Here is a 26,541-nt window from a genome sequence, read left to right on the forward strand (position 1 = left end):
CATCGGCAGCTGGGCCCGACAACATTCACATTCGTATGCTACAACATTTACATCAGTCAGCCCTTGCAGTCCTATTACGCCTTTACAATCTTATTTGGTCACAAGGAGTTCTTCCACAGCTGTGGAAATCCGCCATTGTTCTCCCTTTCCGCAAACCAGGCACTACGGAACATGAAACCTCCCACTATCGTCCCATTGCTCTTACCAGTGCAGTTTGCAAAGTGATGGAACGCCTAGTAAATAGACGTTTAGTGTGGTATTTAGAGACACACAACAGTCTCTCCACTCGTCAATATGGCTTTCGTAAGGGACGTTCTACCATAGACCCCTTACTACGCTTGGATACGTATGTTCGTAATGCCTTTGCGAATAACCACTCAGTTATTGCCATATTTTTTGACCTTGAGAAGGCATATGACACAACTTGGAGGTATAATATTTTAGCCCAAGCCCACTCCTTAGGCCTTCGAGGCAATCTACCATCCTTCCTTAAGAACTTTTTAACTGACAGGCACTTCCGTGTTCGGGTTAATAATGTGCTCTCCCCGGACTTTATCCAAGCTGAAGGTGTCCCCTAGGGATGTGTTCTGAGCACAACACTTTTTCTCCTTGCTATTAATGATTTTTGCCCTTGTGGCTTAGCGCTTCTTTTTGATTATAATAATAATAATATTAATGATTTGGCCTCTAGTCTTCCATCAAATATTTGGTCATCACTCTATGTTGATGACTTCGCTATTGCCTGTGCAGGCGCTGACTGTCACCTTATTACAGTTTCTCTCCAGCATGCAGTCGACCGTGTTTCCAATTGGGCCACCACACGTGGGTTTAAATTTTCCAGCACTAAAACCCACCAAATTACTTTCACTAGACGCTCTGTCATCTCCGATCATCCTTTGTACCTCTATGGCTCCTGTATCCCTGAACGTGATAGTCAAGTTTCTGGGCCTCCTCTTTGATCGTAGGTTATCCTGGAAACCTCACATTTCCTCTCTGAAGGCAACTTGTCACAGCCGGCTGAACCTTCTTAAAACCCTTGCTCATCTTTCATGGGGAGCTGATCGTCGAACCCTCCTTCGCCTACATTCCACCCTTATCTTATCGAAACTTGATTATGGTGACCAGATCTATTCAGCGGCATCTCCTGCTACTCTCTCTAGCCTTAACCCCATTCATCACCAAGGATTACGTTTATGCCTTGGTGCTTTTCGCTCTTCCCCTGTCGAGAGCCTCTATGCAGAAGCGAACGTTCCATCCTTATCCGATCGCCGTGATGCCCATTGCCTTCGCTACTATGTACGCTCTCATGATCTCCGCAATCCTTCCATTTATAGAATGGTCACTGATATTAGTAGACATTCTTTATTTGTTCGCCGCCCCTGTTTACTCCATCCCTTCTCTCTTTGCCTTCATTCGCTCTTGTCTTCTCTTCAGTTACCACCTTTCTATGTACATGTAGCATCTCACTTTTCCCTACCCCCCTGGGAAGTTCCAGCTGTTCGAGTCTGTTCTTTCTCTCTCCCTTGCTCGAAAGCCCAACTGTCTACGGCCGCTTCCCGCTCTCTTTTTCTTGACCACTTTCACTCTCATTCTCATGCCATTGCAGTGTACACAGATGACTCTAAGTCTTCTGACGGCGTAGGATTCACAGCAGTGTTTCCGGACAGCGTCGTACAAGGGCATTTACTATCTTCGGCTAGTATTTTTACTGCTGAATTGTATGCCATCCTTACAGCACTTATCCATATTGCATCTATGCCTGTGTCATCATTTGTGGTTGTCTCAGACTCCCTTAGTGCTTTACAGGCTATACAGAAATTTGATACACCTCACCCCTTAGTCCTCCGTATCCAACTTTGGCTACGCCGCATCTTTACCAAGCATAAAGATATTGTTTTTTGTTGGGTCCCTGGTCATGTTGACGTACAGGGCAATGAACAGGCAGACACTGCTGCGCGGTCAGCAGTACATGACCTACCAGTTTCTTATAGAGGTATTCCATTTACGGACTATTTTGCTGCAATATCTTCCCACCTTCACACCCGTTGGCAACAACGTTGGTCTACTATGCTCGGCAACAAACTTCAGTCTATTAAACCGAGTATAGGTTACTGGCCGTCTTCTTATCACCAGTGTCGAGGTTGGGAGACTACTCTCTCCCGTCTTCGCATTGGCCATACTCGTCTTACTCATGGATATCTCATGGAGAGGCGTCTTGCTCCTCTCTGTGAGAATTGCCAAGCTCCATTATCAGTCAGCCACATTCTGTTGGACTGCCCACTTTATCAACGAGCACGCAGAATTTACCTCTGTCGTCGTCTTCGCTCCGCTGCTCTCTCTTTACCTTCCCTTCTCGCTGATGGACCCACCTTTCATCCGGACTCTCTCATTGACTTTTTGACAACGACTGACTTACTTCACAAATTCTGATACCTTCAGCCCTTTCTACTTCAATCTCTTGCTACCCTCTACCCCCGTACTATCCCCTGCCCCGCTGTTTTCTGTAACCTGCTGATCATCCCCCCTCCCTTCTGCCATCCAATTCCCTTGCTTCCTTCCCTACCCTGCAGCGCTGTATAGCCCTTGTGGCTTAGCGCTTCTTTTTGATTATAATAATAATTTAACACTTCTGAGTCATTTTATAAGCAAACTTCAGTCTAGTAAAACAGGACTACTATAGTGCCTAAGGCTCGAAATGACCACAACAAAAAAGTTCATCATGCAGATGACCAGACAATATGTGAAAAATGTTTTTCATACAACTGATGTGAGACAAATACTGGAATCTTATTAAACAGATAACTGAGACCATAAATACTGGTATCCTATCAGGCAGATGACTGAGATAATAATAGAAACATTTATCATGCAGATGTCTGGACAAATTACAGAAAAGTAACAAGGGGGAGGAGACATCTAGTTCCTTCATTCCCCTTTTCACTATATACATTATGTAGTATAGTATTTGGACACATGAGGTCTCGCTCGAGTAACACAGTATGACTGTCAATAATTTTGGAATGTCATTATAAATTATAATTGTTAGTCACTACCAATTATTGATACTCGCATATAATGATTAAAAATCCTGTACAAATTATAAATAAAATTAATGTATTCCAGATACCGGTAATCGTTATACAATTTGATACACTGTGCTGTATAAATATCATGCAAAATATTTATGATGATCATTAATGATTATCAAATAACTGTTATGTAGTAATTATTTTAACTGCAGTACAATGTGTAACGTATGTAATATATGTTTTTTTTTTTTTAACATACTGGCTGTCGCCCACTGAGGTAGGGTGACCCAAAAAAAGAAGAAACACTCTCACCACCATTTATTGAATGTATGGACTTTTTTTTTTTCAACAAGTTGGCCGAGGCAGGGTGACCCAAAAAGAAAGAAAATCCCCAAAAAGAAAATACTTTCATCATCATTCAACACTTTCACCTCATACATAATCACTGTTTTTGCAGAGGTACCCAGATACAGCAGTTTAGAAATTTAGAAGCATATATAGATATATAACATATCCCTCCAAACTACCAGTATCCTAAACCCCTCCTTTAAAGTGCAGGCATATAATATGCATTCATAAAATTAACATTATAGACTATTAATAATCATACCTCTATAATATACGAGTTTACAAGCTATTTTGGGGGAGGAGGACTGATAGGAAGAGGGAAGGAGCAGAAGAGAAAGGGAGAGGGAGTGGAAGGAAAAAAGGGAGGATGCAGAAATGGGTTCCCTGCCATTTTATGACAATCTTAATTCACACAATTGTTTTAACATTATTTTTATTGTTTATCAAGTTTCTCATATGACCATTCTCTTTAAAGGAAACTTATTAGGTATTACAAGGTAATTATAACTTCTATAAGTTATGTTCCTCTTCAAGGGGGGCTCCTTGGCGTGGTGAAGAGGCTCTTGGTCTGAGGAATTAGCCCTGTCGGTCTTCTTCCTCAGACCGAACCTAATTACCCCCCATTCTCCCCTCCCCTATCCCATCCTCCCCATCCTCCCCTTTTTCCATTCCTCCTCCTCCTCCTCCTCACCCCTCCCTTTTGCCCTTCCTCTTTTTAGCCTTCGTGATTTCTCCCACAGGCGCGCTAGTTCCTAGGTAGGGGAAAGGACACCGGGGTCCATCCCATTCCGTTGAGGTTTCTTGGCGGTGGCGTAGTTTGCCGTGGAATCTGGATTGCCTAGGGATGTCCCGATCCCTCTCCGGTATCCCGGAGTGGCTTTGGGTGTCTTTTGGGCGACGGGTGTATCTCTGGAAGCCACCTTTCGGATTCCGGGGGTGGTGGCTAAAGGAGGTATGCTTTGTGGCGGATATCCGGCCGCCCTCTCTTTTGTCCACCGAGGTAGCTCGGCAGATGTGAGGTTGCTATCCCAGATTGCTGGTTTACTGGCATGAAGGGTAGGGTATGGCACGGGTTCCATGCTGCATCTGCGCTACTAGCGGTGTCGAGTCCTCTTGGGCGCGGAGGGGGATTTCCGGCCCTTTCATTCCTCCTGGGAACTATTCCTCCCCGCTCCCCCCTTTTTTTATTCTTTTTTTTATTTTTATTTTCTTTTCTTCTTTCTTTTTTTTTCTTAAAAACAAAAAGCAAAGGAGTAACCTAACCATGGCAGCCCTAGTCCATGAAACCACTACCCCCGGGCCCCTTCTTGATACCGCACCCCATTCTGACCCTGCCTTGTGTTTAGACCACTCTTCGGACACTCCTGATGCCCCTGTACCTCTTGCTGGTGCTGTTTCCTCACCCGCTTCAGGTACCGGGGCTTCGACTGACTCCTTCGATTTGTCTGAACTCCGCTCTCCTTTGACTATGCTTCCGGCTTCTCCCTCTACGGTACGGCAATTTTCGAATCGCCCACCCATTTCCTGCCGGACCAACTCCGGTCCTACTCCTAAACGCCAACGTCAATCTCCTGATGATGCTCCGTCGTTACCTTCCCATCCTACTCGGAAACGACCGACACGTCAAGCACTCCCTCTCCACGCTCAGTTTCGGACCACACAATGGACTAAATTCTTTACTTTAAGACCAACTTCTTCTTCTGCCTACCTTTCTGACCATAGTATTGCCAAAGCGCTCCTGCGTCATGTTGGCAGAGATATTTCATTTCACGCTCTCAAGAGCGGTACACGCATCGTCACTGTCCAGAATGCTACCCAAGCTCATGATCTTTCTCTCCTTTCGAATATCGATACTACTCCTATCACTATTGAAAAACATCTTTCTCTCAATTCTTGTAGTGGTACTGTCATTCTGCCCCATACCATAGTCCAACAGAATTTCCAGTCATGTGGCAATGACATTTTTGAACAGCTGGAACTCCAGGATCTCCCAATCCTCAAAGTAGACACTTATGTCCTTCCTGCCCGGGGGCGGAGACGTTACCCTTGCAATGTGGCTCGTTTAACTTTTGACAGCCGAGAACTCCCGTCCTCTGTATATGTCGCGGGACATCGGTTACAAGTTCGAAAGGTGATACCTACACCGCAACAATGTAGAAATTGCTGGCGTTTTGGTCACCCAGCGAAATATTGCAGATCTATGGCCGAATGCCCAGTCTGTGGTGCCGACAACCATTCTAATACATCTTGCAGTCAACCTCCATCTTGCCTTAATTGTAATGAAGCTCACCCTTCGTACTCCCGCCGTTGCCAGGTCTACTTAAATGAACGTGAAATCCGTTGCCTCAAAGAGGCAGAAGGTCTCCCTTATGCTATGGCAGTTACTCATCTCCGCCTCCAAGGGAGACTACCCCGTGTTTCTTATTCTCGTGTTTCCAAACGTCCCCCCACTTCTGGGGTCCCATCTTCTGCAGCCTCCTCTGTTGTTACCCCTCCCATAGCCACTACGGCATCTAATCCTTTTGCTGTCCTTGGCTCTGACGTCCCGACTACAACTCAGTCTGTTCTCACATCTTCGCGTCCTTCCTCACAAGCCCCAGTATCGACAAGACCTCGTACGACACCTAATACCAATCGCCCCTCTACTCAGAAGTCCAAAAAATCCACATTGCTCAAATCTTCTTTGCCCCTTCCTTCCCTTCTTCCACCTCCACACGTTACCTTTCCAGTCTCTGTACCTAGTTCTTCCCCTCTCTCTGGCTCTATTACAAGTGTGGAGATTCACCCTCCTCCTCGTACTATGCCTTCCACCCCCGTCCCCTCCCAAGTTTCTCCCTCTTCTGTCACCTCCCAGGTTTCTACCTCTTCTGTCCCCCCCCACACTTCATCTCCAGTCCCTTACACTTTTCCCTCCCCCTCTACTTTGGTACAGTCCATTACTGTCCCAATCTTTACTCACCCTCCTCCTCCTATCTCCAATATGGTTTCCCATACATCTTTGAATTCAGAAACACTTGAAGCCATTTCAGAATATATTGCAGAGACTAAACCTTCAATGGACACTGATTCACTTCCTGTTCCTTCTCTTCCCTCTCCTCCATCTTCACAACCCCATTCTTCGCAACGCTCCGTTCCTTCGCTACTTGAACATCTTCCAATGCCACCACACGTTGACTTTTCTAACCCCTCTAGTCCGTAGGTGCCTTTACCTACAGATTCCTGATATTTTCTTCATCGCCAATCATGGCCTATTTACAGTGGAATATCCGCGGCCTCAGGGGTAATCGGGGTGAGCTTCAGATGTTGCTTTCCAGGTTTTCCCCTGTTGGTGCTTGCTTACAAGAACCAAAATTACACTCGGCTGTTTTCCAACCTATCTCAGGCTATAATTTATTGTATTCTTCGGATCCTTTCTCAGATGGGACCTTTAATGAAAGTGCCCTTCTTCTACGCAATGATATTCCGTACTGTCAACTATTTGTCCATACCTCGCTGCATTACACTGCAGCCCGTATCCACTTGAATAAGTGGTTTACAATATGTTCTTTATATCTCTCTCCTTCTCGAGCATTTTCTATCCCAGACTTTGCCTTTCTTGTTTCATCCTTACCACCACCACTTCTGTTACTTGGTGATTTTAATGCCCACCATTTCCTCTGGGGGGGGTCTCATTGTGACTCACGTGGCATTCAGTTGGAGGCTTTTCTTGCCTCTCACCCCCTCCATGTTTTAAATACGGGTACTCCCACCCATTTTGATCCTCGTACTCATACTCTCTCTTGCATCGATCTATCAGTCTGCTCTTCCTCCACTGCACTAGACTTCACCTGGTCTGTTCTACCAGACTTACATGACAGCGATCATTTTCCGATCATTCTTACTTCTCCTTCCTATTCACCACCTTCCCGTAGCCCTCGCTGGCAATTTGATCGGGCAAATTGGGATCTTTACTCACACCTCACTGCTTTTAGTGAGGTTCCTTCTTCATCCTCCATTGATGAGCTCCTACACATCTTCTCGACATCAGTTTATACCGCAGCTTCTCATTCTATACCCCAAACCTCAGGCAGGCATTCTCAGAAGTGCGTGCCTTGGTGGTCTCCTGCTTGTGCTCGTGCAGTACGTTTGAAACGTGCTGCATGGGGCAGGTACCGGTACAATAGAACCGCTGAGAGACTTGTTGATTTTAAGCAGAAGCGTGCGATCGCTCGCCGTGTCATCCGTGAAGCTAAACGCACTTGTTGGCGAGACTATGTTTCCACCATCACCTCTGCTTCTTCTATGAGTGCAGTCTGGAAAAAAGTAAGGAAATTGAGTGGTAAATACTCTCCTGACCCGGCTCCTGTTCTACGGGTCACTGGTGTTGATATAGCAAACCCTCTCGACGTTGCCATTGAACTTGGCACACATCTGGTCCGTATTTCCCGAGGGCTCCATCTATGCCCCTCGTTTCTTTCCTCAAAGTCTGCCAGAGAGTTAGTACCCTTGGACTTTTCTTCTCTCGGAGAAGAACAGTATAATGTGCCTTTTACACTTCTAGAACTGGAGGCAACGCTCTCAGCTTGCCGATCATCGGCAGCTGGGCCTGATGACATTCATATTCGTATGTTACAACATTTACATCGGTCAGCCCTTGTAGTCCTCTTACACCTCTTCAATCTTATTTGGGCACAAGGAGTTCTTCCCCAGCTGTGGAAATCTGCCATTGTTCTCCCTTTCCGCAAACCGGGTACTACAGGACATGATGCCTCCCACTATCGCCCCATCGCTCTTACAAGTGCAGTTTGCAAAGTGATGGAACGCCTCGTAAATCGACGTTTAATGTGGTATTTAGAGACTCACAACAGTCTCTCCGCTAGTCAATATGGCTTTCGTAAGGGTCGTTCTACCATAGACCCCTTACTACGCTTGGATACGTATGTTCGTAATGCCTTTGCGAATAATCACTCAGTTATTGCCATATTTTTTGACCTTGAGAAGGCATATGACACAACTTGGAGGTATAATATTTTGGCCCAGGCCCATTCCTTAGGCCTCCGAGGCAATCTACCATCCTTCCTTAAGAACTTTTTAACTGACAGACATTTCCGTGTTCGAGTCAATAATGTTCTTTCCCCGGACTTCGTCCAAGCTGAAGGTGTCCCTCAGGGATGTGTTCTAAGCACAACACTTTTTCTCCTTGCTATAAATGATTTGGCCTCTGTTCTTCCACCCAATATTTGGTCATCACTCTATGTTGATGACTTCGCTATTGCTTGTGCAGGCGCTGACTGTCACCTTATTGCAGTTTCTCTCCAGCATGCGGTCGACCGTGTTTCCACTTGGGCCACCACACATGGGTTTAAATTTTCAAGTACCAAAACTCACCAAATTACTTTCACTAGACGCTCTGTTATCTCCGATCATCCTTTGTATCTCTATGGCTCCCGTATCCCCGAACGTGATACAGTCAGGTTTCTAGGCCTTCTCTTTGACCGTCGGTTAACCTGGAAACCTCACATTACCTCTCTGAAGGCAACTTGTCACAGCCGGCTAAACCTTCTTAAAACCCTTGCTCATCTTTCCTGGGGAGCTGATCGTCGAACTCTGCTTCGCCTACATTCAGCCCTCGTTTTATCGAAACTCGATTATGGTGACCAGATTTATTCCGCGGCCTCTCCTGCTACTCTCTCTAGCCTTAACTCTATCCATCACCAAGGCTTACGTTTGTGCCTTGGTGCTTTTCGCTCTTCCCCTGTTGAGAGCCTCTATACAGAAGCAAATGTTCCATCCTTGTCTGATCGCCGTGATGCCCATTGCCTTCGTTACTATGTACGCTCTCACGATCTACACAATCCTTCCATTTATAGAATGGTCACCGATATTAGTAGACATTCTTTATTCGTTCGCCGCCCCTGTTTGCTCCGTCCCTTTTCTCTTCGCCTACATTCACTCTTGTCTTCCCTTCAGTTACCACCTTTATATGTTCATGTAGCATCTCACTTTTCCCTGCCCCCCTGGGAAGTTCCAGCTGTTCGGGTCTGTTCTTTCTCACTCCCTTGCTCGAAAGCTCAACTGCCTACGGTGGCTTCCCGCTCTCTTTTTCTTGATCACTTCCACTCCCATTCTCATGCCACCGCTGTGTACACAGATGGCTCTAAGTCTTCAGACGGCGTCGGATTCGCAGCAGTGTTTCCGGACAGCGTCGTACGAGGGCATTTACTATCTTCAGCTAGCATTTTTACTGCTGAACTGTATGCCATTCTTGCAGCACTTATTCGTATTGCATCTATGCCTGTGTCATCATTTGTAGTAGTCTCAGACTCCCTTAGTGCTCTACAGGCTATACGAAAATTTGATACATCTCATCCCCTAGTTCTCCGTATCCAACTTTGGCTACGCCGTATCTCTACCAAACATAAAGATATTGTTTTTTGTTGGGTCCCTGGTCATGTCGACGTACAGGGCAATGAACAGGCAGACACTGCTGCGCGGTCAGCAGTATATGACCTACCAATTTCCTATCGAGGTGTTCCATTTCTGGACTATTTTGCTGCAATAGCTACCCACCTTCGCACCCGTTGGCAACAACGTTGGTCAACTCTGCTCGGTAACAAACTTCATTCTATTAAACCGAGCATAGGTTACTGGCCGTCTTCTTGTCATCAGTGCCGAAGTTGGGAGACCACTCTCTCTCGCCTTCGCATTGGCCACACTCGTCTTACTCATGGGTATCTCATGGAGAGGCACCCTGTTCCTCTCTGTGAGCAGTGTCAAGTTCCAGTATCGATTAGCCACATTCTGTTAGACTGCCCTCTCTATCAACGAGCACGCAGAATTTACCTCCAACGTCGTCTTCGTTCTACTACTCTCTCTTTACCTTCCCTTCTTGCTGATGGACCCTCCTTTAATCCTGACTCTCTCATTGACTTCTTGACAACGACCGATTTACTCCACAAACTCTGATGATACTTTTCGCACTCCCCTCAGCCCTTTCTGGTTCAGTCTCTTGCTGCCCTTTACCCTTTCACCATCCACTGCCCCGCTGTTATCCGTAACCTGTTGCTCATCCATCTCCCTTTTGCCACCTGATGCCCTCACTTCCTTCCTGCCCTGCAGCGCTGTATAGTCCTTGTGGCTTAGCGCTTCTTTTTGATTATAATAATAATAATCAATCCTCCATCCACTTATCATAGCTCAGCCTCTGTCCAACAAGGCTACTGGTAGGTGCTAGATAGTTGGTAGGGACAGCAACTTAAAACAGATTAAACTTTGTACTGCTTAAGTTAAGTCTCAAAAGTGATGAGGTAATTTGACCTGATTATTCAGCTCTGAGATGTTTCTTTACATAAGCTGTATAGTCCTTGTGGCTTAGCGCTTCTTTTTGATTATAATAATAATTCTTTACATAAACTGTAGTACATGCATTAACTTATGGTAACTGGATGGAATATGCACATCAAACACTCAGTACTTTTTACTACTACTGTTTTTTATGTACAGTATGTGTGCATGTATATGTGTGTGTGTGTAAGTGTATGTATGATGCTTAGCAACCAGAGGATCAAAGCATCTCCAATAAACAAAACAAAAATAAGGGCAATGCACAACCAATGTAGATGTACCAAATCCATACACAATGAAATGGTAAAATATACACATCTGAAGAAGCAAGTCGAAGCCAAGAAGATATGCTCTACAAGATAAAGATGCCCACAACACACACCAACAATCATTTACAGCCAAAACTGAGAGACTGGAAAACAATGGTGTTGAGGCTACGTGGACACTGTTACCACTGATCATCTCAACCTCTGAATAAGCCAAATAAGTTCTCGGCACCCTGAACCAAGACTGTGACTCTACTGCCAACTTGCCATCAAATCACACTGCAGCTGGATTAAGCCCTGGTACTTTCTCTTCATTTCAAGACACTTGTGATCAAGATCCCATTTCTTCACCTCTTCCCACTATTATTAATTAATGCTTCCCCTCAACAGGGTCTTTTTGTGGTGTAATTAATTAATTTGAGCTTTTATAATACTGTTCAGTAATCACTATGTTTTAAATTTTCAATCAGTAATCAATTTATACTAAAAAGTACCAGAACAAAGCATGTCATGTTACAATAATTCTCAATGTTAAAAATAAATTGGGCTTCATTTGTAGTACACCACTTGCTTTAGCCAAAGGAGAGTTATCAGAAGACAAAAGCAAAATTTTTTAAATCTTTCTATATTAGTAATTACAAAGAAAAAAAAAGGGAGGGGGTTACCTAGCCCCTTGTTCCTGTGGAAAAAGTTTATGGGAATAGAAGCTAAGTGTCTTAAGCAGCACTGTATAGCCCTTGTGGCTTAGCACTTCTTTTTGATTATAATAATAATATGATAATAATAATAATAAGTGTCTTAAGAAACACACACACGTCAAGATTAATGAATACTTAATATAACAGAAGTTTATAAGATTTACCTTCCATCTTATATGTTAAAAAGACAGACCAGCAATCCTACTAGAGTACAAAATTTTGAATATTATTATTATAATCAAAAAGAAGCGCTAAGCCACAAGGGCTATACAGCAAAATTTTGAATAGGCTTATGGCAGACTGAAATTTCATACTTAGATGATTGTAATATATGGTGGAAACGAGTCACGTGTGCTGAAGCTTGAGCTAGCCAGTTGACATCTCATACTTAAAGCTAGTTTTGGGAATGCCCCTTGGCTCACCCAGATTACAACTCACATGTTTTCTTGTTACACAAATGATGTATACAGTATATACAGTAAACTTCATGATGAGTGGGTTACATTCCTGAAAATGTGCAAATACTTTAAAATTGTGATGTATGAAGTGCACACACAGGAAAATTAGTTATGTTCAAGACAACCTCAAATCTGCAAACAAATTTTCTTTTACTATTGTACAGACCTAGATTAAAATACCTATAGAATAATCTCTTGAAAGGGAAGTATGTGGAGAAAGTTGAGGTGGGCTTACTGGGCTGAGGTGGAAGGCTGTTGTTCTTGTGTTGAAGTGGATGCAGCATTGTCAGTAGATGATGATAGTATTGCAGTGCTCAAGTAGTCTGCTATGGATCTCTGGTGTGTTTTACCTCGCAGTACTTTACATTGCTGACCAGAAAACTATAATAAAAACCACAGCAGTTTCTTTCAAACCATCTAGTAGTAAATATACACTGTTGTAAAGGCTCTCCTTTCTTACACAGTTTTATAGTACAATAGGGCTCTGTTCCTTATTATATGAGTACTAAGTGAGTCTACTTCTTGGATTTCCGTAATCCAAACATTCAGAAACTTTTCCATTTATATGTAATTCAGCTGCAGTCACTTCTTTGACATTCTTTTAAGCATGTGACAATTTGTACTACTTAGTGCAGAAACTCTTGCTTTTCTCATTTCTAATTGTACAGATGGCTGATTCATTTATTGTTAACAATCCATCACATGTTAACCACCCATAGCATATCTAAAAAACATATTTTCTTCAAGAGTCATAAATTCATGCTTATTTTTCTTAAAATCACTAGTATTCATCTTGAATACCAGCAACCAGATAGTGTTGAAAATATCCAAAATAGTTTCATATATATACAGTGGCACCCCAAGTTTCGAACTTATTTCATTCCAGAAGGCTGTTCGAGTGCCAGTACCGAACGAATTTGTTCCCATAAGGAATAATGTAAATTAGATTAGTCCGTTTCAGACCCCCAAAAGTACACTTACATAACTGTTCAAGGTGGAAGCAGTTCGAAACTCGGGGTACCACTGTATATGCAGTATATATAAATTTGCTGTATACATGCATGCATACATAAACAGGTGCATATATTTTATGGTATAGAAATGTAATCTCACACCTTTGTGAAATGACAAATTACAAAGGAAGGGTAGTGTGGGATTTGAAACCCGTGCTTCACGGATACAAAATGTTCACATTACCACTGAACTACCTGATGATGATAACCTTTATTTTTAAAAAGTATGGCATGTAGTTAATACAGGATTAATTTACATGATAGGTATGCTTTATAGAAAGTCTCTGGTTTTGCAAAGCATTTCTGCATATAATAGAGAACCAGTAGAACATAAGATCACAATAAGTCTGTGGAAGAATCATCACAACCAAAGTTTTATCTTACTCCCAACATTACTCGTGGCTAGTGTAACATCGTCATGCCCTTTTTTTCTTTTGCTTTTGCCACATCTGTCATTTTCCACCAAGGCAAGGTAACCTATTATGGAAGAAAATCACAAAAAACATTTTATCTTAATACAGGTATTCAATCTGACCACAGTGACAGTGAAACTATTCTAGCTCTTCTGTATAATAAACACTGGTCAGTGGCACAAGTAATCTAACTATTTTACTCAAACAAATAGAAGATGAGTTATGCTGATATGAACCTCAGTTTCAATGTACTGTAGTATGCTTTGCCTCTTTTTACATCTTTTGTGTTTGAATGGGCCCACTTGAGATAAATTTGCATACTTTATCTTTTAGCTTAATCATTAGAAACAAGCAGTCACCTGACAAGGGGGTGAGAAGGTGGGGTAGCTGGTGACCCTGAGGCAGGTCATGGCAACAGTGATCGTTGGCTTAGCAATGCACATCTCAGTAACATGAGTGGTCTTCCCTGTTGCATGAAGTATCACCTTTTACTACCTATGTGATAGTTTATAGTCTTCAATGTCTCTCCAATATGTTACTTAGGTGCTCTCACAAAATCATATACAGTAGTACAGTATTTGAGTATCCTGTGCTCACTATCTTTCATGCAAGTATTGTAGTTTCTAATGATTCAGCCTGTACTTGTATATTGTTTTAGAAAATATTATTTTCTGTGTTTAAAAGTAACTATTTTATATAAATTTGGTGAGAAACTTTTAGCTTAAAAGATAAAGAACTATTTCTGTGACTATTTCAATTTGTGTAATAATGTGTTAACTTACATAAGGCAACTTGAGTGTTTGCTGCCAGGCACCTAATAATGCATTTAATTTGACTATTTTGCTTTTTTTTTTTTTCTTATGTAGGTACGTACACAGGTTTGGTTTGCTTTGTTTTTAGTGTGTATTGCATCACCATCAGAATGTATATAATTAGCAATTTTTATTATAAACCATATTGTATTTGTGTAATTATTATTACACTAAACCTGTAGGGAGTCCTACAGTGCTTGGAATGGGAGGTAATCAGATTTGATCCAAGGAATGGGAGGTCAGGTCGAATTCCTTGGATTTAAGAACCCCTTGCTGACATCAAGGAGCGTCCCATGAAGGAATGTGTAATAATAATAATCTGTATGGCTTAAATTTTCTTAAATTTATATAAAAAAAAATCATGCATGTGCATGGTGCAGTACTGCATTGATACAAACTTCTTGTATAACAAGTAGTTATGTATATTATCATGGAAATTTAATTTGCGTATTTTGTATTGGAAGAAATACTGTATACTGTACTCATAGCAATTCATGAACTTATTTGAATGGCAATCACTGTGCACTTTATTGCATGTCAGATAATTACCGCGAAAGAACACTTCGCTTCAAGTACCATAGTTTTATTTTAATGTAACAACTTGTGGCATATTGCTCAACATAGTCCATGATACTTATTACTGAATATTAAAGATTGTTATGGGAAGGCTGTGTTTAATATCAGTGAGAAAGTGTTGGTGAGCAGTGCCAGGTTGGTTGCTTCAAGTCAGAAGAAAAATACAGGGGGATTCTTTGCTTACAAATGAGTTGTTTTTTGGGCATTTTAATTTACAAGCAAGTTGTTTGTAGCCTGAAAAATAATATCCAAGATGTTAGTGCAAAAGATAATTATGTGTTGCCTGTATTCCTAACTTCAGAATGGCATTCATAAAACAATTATTTTGTCATTATTACAGGTAAATAAATCTTTTGAACTGTGTACTTTCATAATCATGAATTATTGTAACTTGGGCATTGGTAAGTTAGGAAACCCCATGTATTTGTATATGATTATTTGTTTAAATATAACTTTTATAGGCTTAAGCTTTTTATTGGTTGAAGAGTTTTATTTATTCACCAAATCCTTAAATACATAATGCATGTTAACTTGTATAAAGCTTTATGTTGAATATCAGTGTCCAGCCTTTAACAATGTACAGTATATATACACTGGAAATTTTACTTTTTAAGCTTAAACTTATGAAAAGTTTTCTGCTATAAATAATTATACTGTTATTATTATGACAATGAATTAATAAGATTGCCTTAATCCAATGATAGTCAGTTGAGGATTCAGCAGTTCAGTATTTTGTTGTGTTTGTATTTTATCTCATATACTGTGTTCTTCCTACAGGGGTGAATACTAGCAGATGTGTGGCCATTGTCAAGTATGAGGTGTTTCTTGTATAATGTAGAGCCAGTGTCTTATGTCCAGCAGGGACTAGGGAATATGTTAAGTAACCCTTGTAGCCATTGGTTAAAAATTCCTAAATGAAACCAGAGTTATCCTTCCTTCTGTAACTTTAAGTGCTGAAGAACTTGTAATTCAGAAACTCATTCTACTGTCTTGGCCACTTTAATGTACACAATACATTCAGTGTAATGATACACAATACTCTCTTCACTGACATGCTTTCCCCCCTTCCTTAGAGCATTAACAACTGTGAAACGATTAATTACGAAAAGAAGAAATGGTAAGACAGTTGGTAAGTTAAAGATATTGGTTTATAAATGTTTGACTATTCTTTATTATGGCTTGTTTATAAATCATTTTGAAATTTTTTAGCAAAGACATAACTATATTTTAGTAATAAAATGCATTTAATTTGTGGAAATTTTTTCTGAATCTATATTTGTGGGTGCTTTGATAAAAATGGCTGGTACTGCAGATCTCTAAACTAGCTAGTTTGCCCAGGAAGCATACTCTTGTATCCTTTATAAAGAAGTTAGAATTTGCTTTTCTTATACTGGACTGTATTTATGTGGTCAACTGCTATGTAAAGTTTAGTGAATATCAAGGAGCTGTTGGTAAAATAGAGATATTGTTTCTGTAATATAAGAGATTTTAGCATAAAATTATATAATTTTTGTTGTAATATTTCTGGGGCTCTGATTTAGTAATATAGTATATTAAAGTAGTATTAAAAAAAAGGAAATATATAAGCTTGAAAATAATTTACATGACATAGCTATAACTTACCTTAATTACAGTTTTGTAAAATTTACGTCACATTTTGCATGTTTATCAGCAGTCTTTCCACTGTGCAAAGACATGTAACCTGATTCATACTTATTTGACAGGAATATAGTATTTCTATGGTTTTTCTTTTTACCATATTGCATGCTGGCCATTTCCCATCAAGGCACGATAGTGTGACCTAGACTATGAGAATGAGATTTATTCTTCTGCTTCTTTAGCTACTCTTACTAAGATAGATAACATTCAGTATTTGGATTTCATTTGTGTTTGGGGACCTTTCAGTTGTCCTCTATTTAAAGACTGTATGTGGAGTACAGCTATCAAAATATCCATTGTCGCTATTATCATTATTTTCATAACCATGATTCTTTGACCAATAAAATTATTACTTGTCTTAGAAAGGCAGTCGTCATTACTCCCTTTTTGTTGCATCCCTTCAGTATACACTTAATAAAAATACTAAGTCCTTTGACTTACCTCCTCTCTTTGTTCTTCCTGTATTTAGAAAGTCCATGTGGTTCAAGTGTGTCCTCTTCCCTCTTCTATTCCTGAATTATTAATTTTGCTTTGGAATCATGTTCACTTGTCCCTCATCATTTCCAGTCACACTTATGCTATTGATATGTACACTAATGGTAGTAATTTAACAGCATTATGTATGTGAAGCAATAAATCCATGTGGGTCATCCAGCAAAATGAGCTGTGAAAGCTCTCATGGTATGGGACATATAGCTGTTTTCCCGTTACCTTTATGATCCAAAGTCAACTGCTGCAGTTGGCTAGTACTGTCATATAGTTGCATGCTTTTTTGTTGCTAGTATCCACATTCAACCACATCTGCCTCATCATTTGTTGTAGCCTCAGGGACTTAAAGCACATTGCAAGAATGTAAACCTGTGGTTCCTCACATTCCCATCCCCCTTCTCATTCGTCCATCCACAGTGCTTGCTGTGCCTCTGTAAACCTGTGGTTCCTCACATTCCCATCCCCCTTCTCATTCGTCCATCCACAGTGCTTGCTGTGCCTCATCTTCAGCAGACAAAAAAGTTGTCTTTTGCTGGGTTACTGGCCATGCTAGAGTTCAGGTGTTTTCTGCAACTCAATACAGTACTTTTTAATTTCCAACTATTTAGTTGCCATTTTTCTGATATTTTTTGTTACTCTCTCATCTCTTGCAAGCTTGTGCCTGTGTACAGTATTGATTACAGCAATGAACCCCGAGAAATGTCAAGCCATTTTAACAGCCTGGTATCTTGCGACTGTCATCTTCATCACAGAGCATGTTGGGTTCATTTTCAACCTCTCCTTCAGTGCCCTGACATACTTATGTATCCATCTCTCTCTCTGTTGGTCACTGATACTGATATTGACCTCCTACTTTAACTCCTTCCTTTTGCCACTGTCTTTCACTAAAAACTCCTCTCTCTTCCCCCTCTACCATCCTCTTTCAACGTTATTCTGCAGCACTTAATGACCATGATGGATTCAACACTTTCCTTGAATATAATGATTCATCTAGTTCTTATACAGTACAGTAGCTCATATTTAATGCATATAAATGACACTTAATTCTTGTACAGTACATGAAAGCCAACATAAAAAAAAAAAAAAAATTCAGCATAATTTACTAATCATTACTCTTAAAACTAGTAGGCCCTGTCAAGATTTCATGGGATGGAACTATGGTCTGAGATAATTGGCCAAACTAGTTTAATTATAAATAATAGATTTTGTTAATTTTTTTTTTTCAACAAACTGGCCGTATCCCACCAAGGCAGGGTAGCCCAAAAAGAAAAACAAAAGTTTCTATTTTTAAATTTAGTAATCTATACAGGAGAAGGGGTTACTAGCCCCTTGCTCCCGGCATTTTAGTCGCCTCTTACAACACGCATGGCTTACGGAGGAAGAATTCTGTTCCACTTCCTCATGGAGATAAGAGGAAATAAGCAAGAACAAGAACTAGAAAGAAAATAGAAGAAAACCCAGAGGGGTGTGTATATACATGCTCGTACATGTATGTGTAGTGTGACTTGAGTGTAAGAAGTAGCAAGACGTACCTGAAATCTTGCATGTTTATGAGACAGAAAAAAAGACACCAGCAATCATACCATCATGTAAAACAAATACAGGCTTTCGTTTTACACTCAGTTGGCAGGACGGTAGTACCTCCCTGGGCGGTTGCTGTCTACCAACCTACTACCTACAATTTTGTTAAATATGGGTAGAAAATTAATAATACTACTGTGCTGTATTACATTTATTTAAAAATTAAAAAGCAGCATACTTTCTTGTCACTGATTACTATAACTAGTAAATGACCCTCGCTCAATCTACTCTCTCGATAGACCCCTTGAGTGTTAGTAGCTTTTTGGAATTATTTAAAATAATTGCCACACCATTAAAAATATATCTGTGATCAATGTCCTGCTCTTACTGAGCAGAATTCCTTTAATTTTCCTAATTTGCCGGTAATTAAAATGTTGCCAAACTATTGATTCCAGGCTGGTTAGCTTGTTTTAAAGCTCTAAGACTATTTGAAGGTGGGAATCATATATCCCATTTAGATGTATGTTTATGTACTGTTCAGGTACACTACTAAATAATATGTTTAGATATGGTTAAAAGTTATCACTGTTTATCTTAAGTTATTTTAACAGTTAACCAGAACTGATTAGCCATATATTTTGGCACTATGTTCTGGTTTAAAGCATAATCCATAAAATTTATTTTAAAAAATCAAAACATCAATGCAAAAAGAAAAAACTAATAAATTTGTACTTACATGGTAATGGATAATTTTAGACCTGTGCTTGTTTACTTCACCAACAAGCTGATTAATCAAGACCAAACCTGGAGTGAAGAAAACATATTTCCCACAAGTTACTAAAATTCTAGCATCATGGTTAGATCTAATTCAGTACAGCATATATTTTACCTACACAGCCTAGATCAGAAGTTTGATTTACTGACTATATCATGTATCTTCAGAACTTTTTTGCAGTATTAGTATACTGTAATTTGTTATCAAGTTATACATTAAGAACTTATGTACTGTATGCAGATATATTTTTGTAAATCTGAATTTTACTGCTGTAATGAAAATTTATTACAGTATTTAATTGCACCAAGTTTAGCTCTCATAAATAAGTTATTAGAAGTGTGTGCTCTGGGATCATTCCTTTGATTTAATGATATTTTGACGTATTAAAGGCAGTAGTCTATGGCCACCAAGAAACTGATGTCTTAGCCAAATGAGATATTGTAGAGACGTGTGAGTAAAATTCAGTACAGTAAAATATTTTACTTAGAAAGCAAAATGCATGTCTTTATTTAATGACATATGGCTCAATTATGAGTTTTATTAAACATTTCACTCAAGTGTGATCTGTATTAAACATTTTGCTCAAATGTGAGTTCTATTAAACATCTAGCTCATGTGTGAAGTCTATTAAAACATGTGTCTTTATTGTTAGGTTTATCAAGTCTTGATAAAGCTCACACTACTGAAATGTTCAGTGTCAATATTTTAAACATTTTGTCATTACAAAATACAGTACACTACTGGATGTTATTGTCTTCAGTGAGCAGACAGGAAGTGTAACCCAACTTGTGAGTGGATGCCAGTAATATTGCAGTCACTTTTAAAAACTTTTATAATACAATTTATAATCAGGGAATGACAGAAATGTTCTTGGGGAATAGGGGGGGGGGGGGTACTAACATGTACAGTACTTACATCTGCATCATTAATGCACAAGGACAAAGTTACTCTAGCAAAAAAGTTTCCATAAATAGTACAGTTACAGCATATACAGTATTTTTCTTTTGTTGCATGAAAGAACTGACTTTCCTTAGTCATTCTGATTTTAATACAAGAGTGCCCCTAATTTACAAATGCCCATGTTGCACACATTTGACTAAAAAACTGGGCACTAATGAACCAGTTCAAGTTTGCCATCTGCTGAACTGTAGAATGAATGTGTGAAACAACCATCCTTTGTTTTTTATCATACAACTAGTTTGCAAGTTAAACTGCCAGGAACACAACAATTTAGTTGGAGACATATATATTTATCCTCCCACTATATAAGGACATATGTCTAAATCTTTATAAATAACTTTATCTTATACTTACCAAAGAGAGCATACAGTAGTAAAAAATGCTAATATTATTGAATTATAACTTTTTTTAGGTACAGTAATGTTTGTAAATCTCTACATTTCCTACTGCATTCACAGTAAGCTTTTAGCCCCTATACGTTTTCATACATGTCATGTATACATCTACCTTAGTTTTTGAGGGATGGTAGAGTAACACTCGAGATGTTGAGCTTAACACTTAAAAATAAAGGAAATTATAAAAGTTAAATAAAAAGCCCATTCTCTGACAGAGATGATGTATTGGAGTCACTACAGCGAGGTCCATTCAGTAGTACAGCTTGCTCCATACATTAGCTAAGATAATCTCTATTGAGAACAGAGGAGCACTGTAGTGATAGTCCTGCTCTTCCCAACCCTTCTCTTGTACACCTCTGCTGCCAAATAATTGTTTTCCTTTATAAGAAGAGGAGCATTGCAGTTGGCCTACTGGGCCATACTAGGAAGGTCATACTCTCATTGAACCATTTCCACTCATGTATAACTCTTATTGCCTTAGTATACAGAAACATTAGAATGTAAGAAAAGATAAGCACTGCAATATGCTTACTTGTCCATACTATACAGGTTCGACTTTCTCCTATCTATTTCTACCTATGTATTTAATCAAACATATTTTTGAATTGTGTAGCAGCAGTAGCAGTACAGGTCGGCCATCAATAATCCGGCATCATCGGGACCTGTAGGGTGCCGGATTAGTGACTTTGCCAGATTACAGAGTGGTTAGGTTAGAATACACTTAACCCAACAGTGATATTTATGCATCATAGCAACTGACAGTGGCTTCAAAGCCACCTTATCTTTTATGGACAATGTATGGTGTAGGTGCTTTACACAATGAGAAGGATTTCTTTTATTTGTTGGAACCATGGCTAGGGCTAAAAGTGAGCAGGTTTTAACAATAAATGGAGAAAAAGAAATTGAAATGACTTATGCAGCAAGTAGTGCCACCAAGCAGTAGCAGCAGGCTGGTGTGGTGACCCCAGAAATTTGAAATTATGCTAGCCAAAATTAATGCCAGATTACTGATGGAACCTGATAGTTACTCATTGCCGGATAAGTGATGGTCAACCTGTAGTAGTAGATGTATAAAATTGCTGTACCTCTCAGAGGAATGGAGTATCAGTGATGTCTTTAAATTGTGGTCACACATATGGTGCAGTATATATTATAATGGCTTTCCACCACAGCATCTGAGATTTTCATATTCATCTCTGACTGTAGGATTATGCTGAACCATGGATTCAAAATTCAGATTTCAAAAGGATATAGGAAAATAATAGTCTGGCAAAGTTGTAGGAGAGGGAAACGAACTGCACAGTATCATCATTGTGCACTAAACTGATAAATGAGTTGGAATGCTTGGGTGGAAGTTGAAACTACCTAGCATAGGCATTAGATCTACTGTAGTGCTCTTCTATTTATGTTTTTGTAATCTTATATAGGAATTACTACAATGGGCTGGCAGTACTGTAGTTGTATATGAGTGAAATGTATGTGTGAGCAGGACCATTTCAGCATGGCCAGTAGGCCTACTGCAATGTGATTTTATTCTTATGTTCTACCCAAAATAATGGCTATAATAAGCATATACGTACTATATGTGGATTATGGGATATTGTCAGGTGTTTTGAGGATGAGTTATGGTTTTGTTTCTAGCTGTACTTAATATACATCTCCCACAGAGTTTAATTAATTGAGATATTTTACAATTCACTGCCAATTTTGTAAGGAACCAGGTAAGAAGCTGATTTTTATGTGATGTGCATTTAAGTGAATGTACAGGACTATGGAGTTTATAGATTTAAAGATTAATAATACTACATACAGTATTCGACAACATTATCCTATAATTTTTATTTCTGTTTCGTTATGCTCTTAATAGAAAGGCTTTATATATCTCTCTAAAAAATTGAATTTCACTGCTACTACTTCACATACACTTCACTTCACATTTAGCTCTAAGTGTCTGCTGTTGTTTGCATAATTTCAGTTACTAGGTATAAAATATAATAACTGGCAGTAAGCTAATAGACAGCAGTCATCTAGAGAGGTACTGTACTACTATCCTGTCATGCGAGTACGAAATGGAAGCTTGTTAATATTTTTGAACTCTGGTAGAATTGCAAGTATTTTCTTTGTCTTGTGAACACACAAGATGATAGGCAAATCTTATTTGCATTTAGTATACACATACTTTTACTTTCCTATGTGCTTTCTAACTTTCTTACTCCTATAATATCCTGCATTTCCATGGGGAAAATAATCTCCAGAACCACTAACTCACAACACTGACAGATAGGTATTTTCAGACATGTAAAGCACTTTCTCTTTTTGGCTATGATTTATGACTACTGCTCAGAATATAGTTGTATATAGTACCTACTGTACATATGGCCTATGTACAACATGGAATAAGTAATTATTTCTTATGAAAATTTTTGTTTTGGAAGATAGCAAACATATGTATTATAACTGAGCAGCATGTGTCAGCCAGTCATACACCAACCGAATGTAAACAAAGATGGGCCAGTATGGATGGCAGAGATAAGGTTAAGTTGATGTTAGGATATTTCAGGTTGGGTTAGGTGGATTTTGTTTGGTTTGGTTATGTTTTTTACAATTTATAAAACAATGTCTTAACTGTAAAACCAACTTAAAATTGTACAACTCAAGCTATAATTAATGGCCAAAATTGGCCCAGTAGCAGTCGTATACTTTTACCAACTCTCTTAGCAGGAAAAAAAGTTACTCTACTCGTAAGAAATATAATGAATTTCATCATAACTCAATAGAGCTAGAGGATTTTCCTTCAAGGTACAGTAGAGTAAATGTGGCAGGACACAAGAAGCTGAAACCATTTTTGCACAGGTAGGGGTAAAGGGGTGAATTTTTTCTTGGGAGTTGTATGTGGTTGAAGCTAATACTATATTTTTATAGACTGTCATCCAGATTTTTTCCCATTTGCCATGCTGTATAATTTATGAGTTTTTAATTCAAGTCATGTGCCTTGGATAACTTATATTCTGTTATAATGGCTTAGTTATTGAAAGTCTTGATTAGGGATATTAATGATGAGAATCATGTTAAAATGTAAAACCTATATACAGTATGAAGACAAGACAGGTGCATAACAAGCATTGGTTGTGACAAATGTTTTGAACTATATAGTGAAATGTCACAATAAATGCTTATTCTCTACCCATCTTTTTCTTCATTCCTGTACACTTTTGTATCCAGTAAAACATATACTTGACCCTACCTACTGATAACTATTATTACTATTATAAACTGTACATTCCAGTACAGTACTTGTTTTTTTAAACTAAATACTTACAGTAATGTTAAAAATTTACGACTGAGCTTGCCAGTTGTTTTCACGTGAAAATAACTACATTAACACTTAATAACTAGGAACAACTGTCACACATTAAAAGTGCTTTCATCGCCATTAAGTGTAGTGATAACCATGCCAGTGCATCAGGATTTCTTGCCTGTATGCAAAAATACTGCAAATTTAACCGATATACTGAGAGCATTTTATTCTTTTCGAAACATTCTTACATTTCTCATATTCTTCCATAGTGTAAGTAGTCATGGAAATGGGATGTATGTGTAGAATGTATCACAGTCTATAAATATCAAGTCTGGAAAATAATGAAATATATAGCAAAAGTTGATATTAGTTTTATGAATATACTTGTTGTTGTAAGTGATAACTCGTACAGAAGGAACTACTTGCCTTACTGCTTTACGTGGACTGAGTTTTACAGTAAACCAACATAAAATGTGTATGGACCATCGACTGTTAGTGCAGATGTACACTTTGAGGTGCAAGCCATTAAGTGGATGAACATAAGTATTTTCTCATGTATATGAGCAAGTTTGACTTATCAAATATAGATATGCAAAGGATTTTTATAGGAAATGAATGTATCTGTCATTAATTGCTAAGAAACAAGATAGACTTTACTTGGAAATGTTTGTAATAGATGACAGAGCTTAATAGTTTATCAGGTTAACTTTTAAGGCAAATTTTGACAAGATTATATTAAATAATTGAAAATTGTTAGCTGTTCTCATGTACAGTATTGCTTAATTTAGTGTTAAATATCAATGCAGATTTAAATTGTGTTATTAGATAAATGCTACTTTAGAGTTAATTTTGGCTTGCTGTCTGAGAATATCTGTTGAACTTGGCTAAATACATAGGCAGATTACCAGTATTTTGCCTTAATGAGTTCAGAAAATATATTGAGTATAGTGTGAAGGCTACATTAGAATGCAACTTTCTTCAGTTGTCAGTACGTACTGTATCTTTAATGTGTGCCATACCACTGAGTTAATTTGCATAATGTCTACCATACCACTGAGCTTATTCATATACTGTGCCATACCATTGAGTTTATTTGAAAAGTGCTGTTATTTTTTTTATTATTTTTATAGTATTTTTCAGCTATATTCTTCACCCACATGCACTTCATTTAATAATTAGGTAAAAGTTTTCTAAATCCAGTGAGTACCTGTACTTCACGAACACTTGAACACAAAATGGAAAGCTCATTTAAATGGTCAAAAGAATCTGTGCATTAATTCTGTATGTTGTAACATTTTCATTATTCCAGTGAGATTAATGTTGAATTGCTAATGCCAATAATCTTGTTTAAAGAATCAAAATTAGATTACAGTACAGTTTACAGAATCTGTGGGAATTAGTACAATACAGTATTGACAAAATTGTCTTAAGGCTTTGTCTGAAGATTTGTACCAGTCTTGTGTAAATTTAACTTAGCTTTATAATAAAACAAAGAAGGCTTCTAGATTTTTCATTGGCACAATTTGTATTCAAAATTTTCTTGATTTCTAGATTTTAGTAAAAAAATTATTTTATTTTGAATAGGTTTGACTTCTAGGCTGAAGTAGCAAAGTTCCTCTTTGTTTTAAGTTCTTAATTTAATCTTAAGGTTAAGAAGCCATCGGCAATGTTTATATCAAGTATTTGGCAAGAGTGTAATAGTGAGATGTAAAAACTTGGGCGAGTGTAAGAAGCTTCACATGATCGCTGTATGTTGTTCTAGTCAGTAGTATGCACAATTTTATGATCATCTGTAAAAGACTGTCATAAAATGCATAGTTAGAACAAATAAACTTATCTGGATTTGAAAAGACTTATTATCCTTAACTGCCATTTTTTTTAATGCATATTTCTACTGAAGGGCTTTGGAAGATTGAAAATGGTCTGGACTTTCATGAAGCCAAAGATTAAGGATTATATACCAATCTTATTATAGCTTGTGGTAATTGCATAAGTGGACATGGTGTACTTAAGTCAAGGTACTCCCCATATTCATAGTGCTGCATGACCCAGATGGGTTGAACACACAAAATTAATATATTTTATAGCCTATATGAATTTAGCTCATAAAGTAAATATATACTGCATTATTACAAGGAATTAGAATTAACACAATCTTTGATCGAACTTGATTACCTTGCATTTTTCAGGCGCTGTGTGTGACTGTGCGTAAACTTACAGGTAAACTTATTTGGGCCAAAATTGCTAAGGCATCTAGAAATGGGAATGTAGTTTTAATGAGAGATTTTTCACTTTAATATACACTTGGAAAATCCTAGAAGGACTAATCCCAAATCTGCACATTGAAATCACTTCCTATGAGAGCAAAAGACTCGGCAGGCAGTGCAACATCTCCCCAAACCAGGGGTGCCATGAGTATGCTATTGAGAACACAATAAGTGTCAGGGGCCCAAGATTGTTCAACTGCCTCCCGGCATACTTATATAAGAGGGATTACCAATAGGCCCC

The 26,541-nt window shown here is 38.8% G+C and overlaps 1 protein-coding gene across 1 annotated transcript in view; it reads left to right on the forward strand.

Annotated features, from left to right (window-relative positions):
• The window catches only part of Arfip (ADP ribosylation factor interacting protein arfaptin), a 79,713-nt gene extending 53,830 nt beyond the window's left edge, over positions 1-25,883 (forward strand). The window contains exon 8 of the mRNA XM_053798240.2: positions 15,714-25,883. Coding sequence (XP_053654215.1) covers positions 15,714-15,726 — 13 coding nt within the window. The 3' untranslated portion in view covers positions 15,727-25,883. The remainder of the gene's footprint in view (positions 1-15,713) is intronic.
• The last annotated feature ends 658 nt before the right edge of the window (positions 25,884-26,541 follow it).

This window comes from Cherax quadricarinatus, chromosome 76 (genome assembly GCF_038502225.1).
Source record: "Cherax quadricarinatus isolate ZL_2023a chromosome 76, ASM3850222v1, whole genome shotgun sequence".
In the NCBI taxonomy this organism is placed as follows: domain Eukaryota; kingdom Metazoa; phylum Arthropoda; class Malacostraca; order Decapoda; family Parastacidae; genus Cherax; species Cherax quadricarinatus.